At 41.1% G+C, this 6,053-nt stretch overlaps 1 protein-coding gene across 5 annotated transcripts in view; it reads right to left on the bottom strand.

Annotated features, from left to right (window-relative positions):
* Positions 1-1,370: 1,370 nt before the first annotated feature.
* The window catches only part of TJP2 (tight junction protein 2), a 97,847-nt gene continuing 93,164 nt past the window's right edge, over positions 1,371-6,053 (bottom strand). For all 5 annotated transcript variants that reach the window (XM_042963372.1, XM_042963371.1, XM_042963369.1 and 2 more), the window contains 3 exons: positions 5,288-5,617; positions 3,268-3,353; positions 1,371-2,362 (listed from right to left, as the gene is read on the bottom strand). In XM_042963372.1, the coding sequence (XP_042819306.1) occupies positions 2,197-2,362; positions 3,268-3,353; positions 5,288-5,617 (582 nt within the window). In that variant the 3' untranslated portion in view covers positions 1,371-2,196. The remainder of the gene's footprint in view (positions 2,363-3,267; positions 3,354-5,287; positions 5,618-6,053) is intronic.

Below are 6,053 nucleotides of genomic sequence, written 5' to 3'. Positions count from 1 at the left end.
CTGGAAAGCAGAGGAGCCCAGTGTGTATAGTGAACACTACTCTCACTAATGGCTTTGTCTTTCCTATTCTGATATTCTCCTCTCTTCTTTCCTCATTTGCCTAGCACCCATCTCTTTTCTAAATCATAATCCACATGTGTTGTAGGCAGCCTTAAATCCTTCCCAGAACAAAGAGTGTTAATGAAAAAGGGGTGAGGCAGGCTCTGTGGTCCATGGGGCATACTATGGGACATTATGGGGAACAGAGGTCCTGCTTGTCTGCATCAGTAATTGTACCACAAAAAAAAAGTGCTAAAGCCAGATGACAGCCCAGCTCCTGCTGAAATGCCTCCTCTCCCCTCCCTGGCTTTGCAAAAAAGCTTGTTCGGGTAGATAAAAGGACACAAGCAAACTAAATCATCATATAACCAGTGTATCTTTTTCAGTCCGCAAAAGGTGACTTTATTGACAAAATACAGAGATTTGAGTCACTGTCTTCAGGATTGCTCAAAAATTCAAGGAACTGCACTAAATAGTTTATGAATTACAGCACCCATACTGATAGAGAGGTAACCATGACGTATTTCTAATACAACTCCTTTTTTGAGTAAGCTAAATTTCTAACTCAAAGCTAAACATCTTTATGGCAATTCATATTATAAAAGACTCTAATGGAATCAGGACTCTTCTCTTTTCCTGACTTCAGTGTACTTTTGGATTCATACAAGCCCCAATTCCTAGGCTGTCTTGTTTAAATTCTAAACATACTTCAGCCTTTGAAGAGTGAATGTGGGAGTATAAATTGATGCAACTCTCCTAGGAAGCAATTTGGCAACAAGCATTAAGGGCCTTAAAAATGGTCCTTATGCTTTTGCTCAGTAATTCCACTTCTGAGAAACTACCAGCAGAAAAGGATTAAAATGCTGATCACTGATATAAAGAAATGGATTACACACAGAGGTACATTTCATATAAAAGAGGCCAAAAACTGGAAACAAACTACCAGATAGCAGAATTGTCTAGTTATGAAGTCACAGGTTATGCTGTTCTGCAGTTACTAGCAATGATGTATACCTGAGTTTTAACTCCCTGAGAGAAAGGTTCGTGATAGAATGTTATACAGAAAAAGTAAAAAACAGAACTGCAAATACAGTATATTTATACATACTATAGCCATCACACACACAGACATCTGCAAGACATGTACTTGAAGGAAATGCACCAAAATTATCTGAAGGATGAGATTTTGGGTAGTCTTCATTTTCTTTTTCATATGGATCTTTATTTTCATGTTTAGCAGCGAGTGTGATCTCATTTCATGATCACTAATTGAAATAAAAGTTGCCTTTAGAAACAAGAACTAGTGTAGAAATCTACCACAAAGCAAATTATTGGTTGCAATAGCCTCCTTTTTATTAAATTATAAAACTGTTGTCAATACACACATTTTTGGAAATGTGGTGTTTCCAATTATCTGCTTTCGTGGAGCACATGGTTTTAAACAAACAAAAAATTTCTATACCAGTATCTTGGTCTTCAAACTATTTAGCACTGGTAGCCAAACCACCAGGTATAGCTACTATATATACAGTCAGAATTTATGGAAAATATTACAAAGACAAATGCCTTGAAAAGATGACACAGCGCAGAGAAAACCATAGCTATTAAGCTGGTATGAAACTGTAGTCAGTGTTTTAGTCCATTATGGCTTTGCATAACGCTCCAAAGGAAGAAAATTTAAGACACTTCTCATCAAAGGCACTTAGAGATGTAATAAAATATTTCTTTGAGTTTAGTTTGAGTCCAGAAATATTTTAATTCCTTTTTCACATTCCATCTCTCATTGAAACAGTCCTTGAAGTCAGCTATTAATGAGGGAAAATAGTTATCACTTCTTAATATACACGTTAAAAATACACAAACAGAATTGATACAGATTTTGGTCCACTGAAGCAGTTAACAGTATCAGACTGTTATGTTTCTCTTAATTCTGAGCAAAAAGCCATAAACTCCCCAGACCCAGTTCCACAAACAGAGCCCTCAGTTCTTAATTTGCATCGTCTGTCCCCTGTACTCCCCATGAGGAGGAAATGGGACCTCAGGTCCCACATCTGTCTCCACAGTGCACTTTGCCTGGAAAGAACTCTCCCATGACTCAGGGGGAGCGCTGCTCTGAGGTGGTGCAGCGGGGAGACAAAAGAGTCAATTTGCAGGCATCTATAATTCTGTGTCCCGATACCGGGAAGGCTGGCCGTAATAACCGCGCTTTGAGTGTTCTGACAGCTGCTGGCGATATTCTTCTTCCTCAACGTCACTGCCATAACTCCCCCTGGGGTCCTGATAGAGTCTGGAAGGACCTTTCTGGGGTTCAGGTGGCCTAGAACTAACAAAGTGAGAGTGTTAAATGCATCACAAAGCTCAGCCAGGGCCTCTGCCCGTTGAAGTGCGACCATGAATCCAAGACAGATCACAAACTTGGAGTCAAATGCCACACTGTGCTGTTTAACCAGGGTTACTTTGGGCCCCACTTCAGGTTAATGGTGGGGGAGTAATCAGTTAAGTCTTATTGGGCAGTGAGTGAGGAAGCCAAACTACCCTACCAAACCCCTTTTGTTGCCAGGGGCCACCTGGTTGGCTGTACCACTGTTCAAGTGTTAAAGAAGAAATGTGCCTCTAGTTTTCTATTGCTGTAAAACCAGACTCTAGTTTCCAGTCAGAATGGCCACAAGAAAATGCGACTTTTTTTTTCTATTCTCGGAAGCAGGAAATGATCCAGTATAAAGCCTCTACAGGAAGACACTGTCATAATTCCTAATGCTTATGTAGCATTTTAAATAGAAAGCATCTTACCAACACTGGTCAACTGATTGTCACCTTCCCTTCAGACCACAGTTCAGTATAAGTGGCCTGACTTTGCTATGTGATACAAAGGAGTTAAGGAGGTTGATTAAGAGCCAAAATATATTAGTGACAAAACAATTAGTGTTTAAGCCCCAGGAATTTTGCTCGTGTGCTATCCTAATACAATTAACCTGCCGTGTGTCAAAGGGGACTACTTTGAAGTGTCAGTGATTACATTTTGTTGGTGTTAGTACACAAGCAAAATTTCTATGAAATTTTGATTGTATAATGTTTACAATTAAACTTGACTGAGTAAGTAAGGTAAATAGTTCACCAGGAAAAAAAAAATCTCCTTGTTACATTGAAATGTGGGGAAGAATTCTTTCTTAGGAGTCCACGTCCTAGACAAGCCCCCTTTTTAGACCTATACTGCTGAGCAGCCCTTACCTTGTATTCTGGGACAGGCCAGGGTCTGGCTTGTGTGTTTTAATTGGAACTGCATAGATATCAGGATGCTTCTGAGCAATTTCAATCTGTGGGAATTAAGGGGGAGAAAAAAGAACAAAAAAAGAAAGAATGAATGACTGCTGGGTGGTCTGGCTGGTCCCATTTTCCAATCCCATTTTTCGTACAAAAGGAAAAATAGAAGCAACTCTCTAGTTTTTATGGTTGTATATAATGGCCTAATGTTTAAGTTCTGCCACATGCTACAACATGGATGAACCTTGAGGACATTTTCCTAAGTGAAATAAGCCAGTCACAAAAGGACAAATACTGTATGATTCCATTTATATGGGGTTCCTAAGTAGTTAAATTCATGAAGACAGAAAGTAGTATGGTGATTACCAGGGATAGGAGGAGGGGTAACAGGGTGTTGATGTATAATGGGTACAAAGCTTCAGCTAGGGAAGATTCAAAAGTCCTGGAGATGGATGGTGGTGATGATTGCATAAAAATAATTGAAAAATGGGGCACCTGGGTGGCTTAGCTGGTTAAATGTCCAACTTTAGCTCAGTTCATGATCTTTTGGTTTTCTGAGTTCAAGCACAGGTTGGGCTCTGTGCTAACAGCTCAGAGACTGCTTCTGATTCTGTGTCTCCATCTCTCTCTGTCCCTCCCCCGCTCATGTGCACACGCTCTCTCTCAAAAATAAATAAAAAACATTAAAAAAATAGTTGAAATGGAAAAAAAAATGGGGTGCCTGGGTGGCTCAGTCGGTTAAGTATCCTACACTTGATTTGGGCTTGGGTCACAATCTCATGGTTCATGAGATTGAGCCCTGCATTGGGCTCTACAGTGACAGTGCGGGGCCAGCTTGGGATTGTCTCTCTCTGCCCCTCCCCCGCTTGAGCTCACGCGCTCTCTCTCTCTCTCTCTCTCAAAATAAATAAACATAAAAAAGGGGGGGATAAGAAAAATGCTCAGAAGCACTACTGCTGTTGTGACAGACTTAAAAAAAACTCTCCCATATCCACTAGGCAGAATATGCTTACCTAAATTCTTTAACTTTTGAAAGGTTAGATGTGCATATGGCACAAAAATTCAAACAGTATCAAAAAGTACAATCCATGGGGCTTTCAATTTTAGCTTCTAAGGTTTCCTTGATTTCTATGGTAAATCTGGGAGCAAATTAAAATTCAGTTACTAAGGGGCACCTGGGTGGCTCAGTCGGTTAAGCGTCCAACTTCAGCTCAGGTCATAATCTCACAGTTCAGTTCATAATCTCACAGTTCAGCCACGTCACGCTTTTTGCTGTCAGCGCAGAGCCTGGAGCCTGCTTCAGATCCTTTGTCTCCCTCTCGCTCTGCACTTCCCCCACTCACACTCTATCTCTCGCAAATCAATAAATATTTTTAAAAAATAAAATTCAGTTACTGAACAAATATAACAAATGTTTTAATGAAAAATAACTTCAGAGAGGCACTGATTGTCTTGTCCTACTTGCCCATTCCAGAACCTGATATAAAGTTCTGAAGTGTGAAAAGCATAATCTTATTCACCTGTATTGTTAGGCTTTCTTGATTAGAAGAAAAAGGGCTACAGTGATAGCTGGCAGTCTGGAAATGGCATACACACAGGAGGTGCCTGTGGTATCATGCATGTGAACATTCCTTTCATGTTGGTGGCAGTGGAAAAAGGACTCAAATCATTACATGAAATGAAACTGAACATTCTTGCTGTTGACATGCTAAGATGATTTAGGGGTTTAAAAATAATTACCCTTGTGGGGCACCTGGGTGGCTCAGGTGGTTAGGTGTCCAACTTCAGCTCAGGTCATGATCTCACAGTTCACGAGTTGAAGCCCCACTTCGGGCTCTGTGCTGATAGAGCCTGGAGCCTGCTTCAGATTCTGTATGTGTGTGTGTGTCTCTCTCTCTGCCTCCCCCCATGCCCCCAATACTCTGTCTTTCTCTCTCTCAAAAGTAAATAAAACATTAAAAAAAAAATTTTTTTTTTAAATAATTACCCTTGCATTCTGTGCTTCTTGGAGCTCTTGCATTCTCTGTAATCTTGCCTTGTGATCCATCTTCTCAAATATTTTTACTTTGCCCAGGACAGACTTGGGAGTGCCATCTTGCTCCTCACTGCCCTCTCCTACCTCCTCACTCTCTGGAGGAGGGACAGGAGTGGAGGGCTTCAGTATAGACCTTCCTAAGGCAGGTTTTGCTGCAACAGGAGGAGGATAACCTTTGGTAGATGCCCCAGGAATTTCATTACCAGCAACAGCTGAGGGGTTTGACTTATATTCATGGGATCTGGAGAAGTCAAAGGATTCTTCTCTGTTCTGGGTTTTGGCCTGAAGAGAACAATGAACACATTTTTACCTTGGGTTTTCAGTTTACTTTCAAATCTGTATTAGTGATTTAATACACTCCCATTTCCTAATCAGTTTCCAGAGGTGGTCAACAAATACCATTCTGACAAGGAATCAAATACTACAGGACAAACAGCCACTGGGTGGGCATCCTGAGCCCTACCTTGCTTCCTACAAAAGAGTATTTAGAACTCTAGGAAACCAAGAGGATGTTGGGGAAGGGCTGGGAGGCCTGCAAGTATAGAGGCAGAGCAGACCTACTTTTGTACTAGAGGAGATTAAGATCAGTGATCAGTATCTTGGAGAAGACTTCACAACAAGTCAAGGGGGTTCAGGATTGAAGAGTGGGATCCTGAGGGTGCATGCCCTAGTCCAGAGGGGAGGCCCATGTCCAGCCACGTAGGAGACTGGAGGTTGG

This window comes from Panthera tigris, chromosome D4, assembly GCF_018350195.1.
Source record: "Panthera tigris isolate Pti1 chromosome D4, P.tigris_Pti1_mat1.1, whole genome shotgun sequence".
Classification (NCBI taxonomy): Eukaryota; Metazoa; Chordata; class Mammalia; order Carnivora; family Felidae; genus Panthera; species Panthera tigris.
The sequence above is the reverse complement of the archived record's forward strand: the minus strand, read 5'-3'. Positions and strand labels throughout refer to the sequence as shown.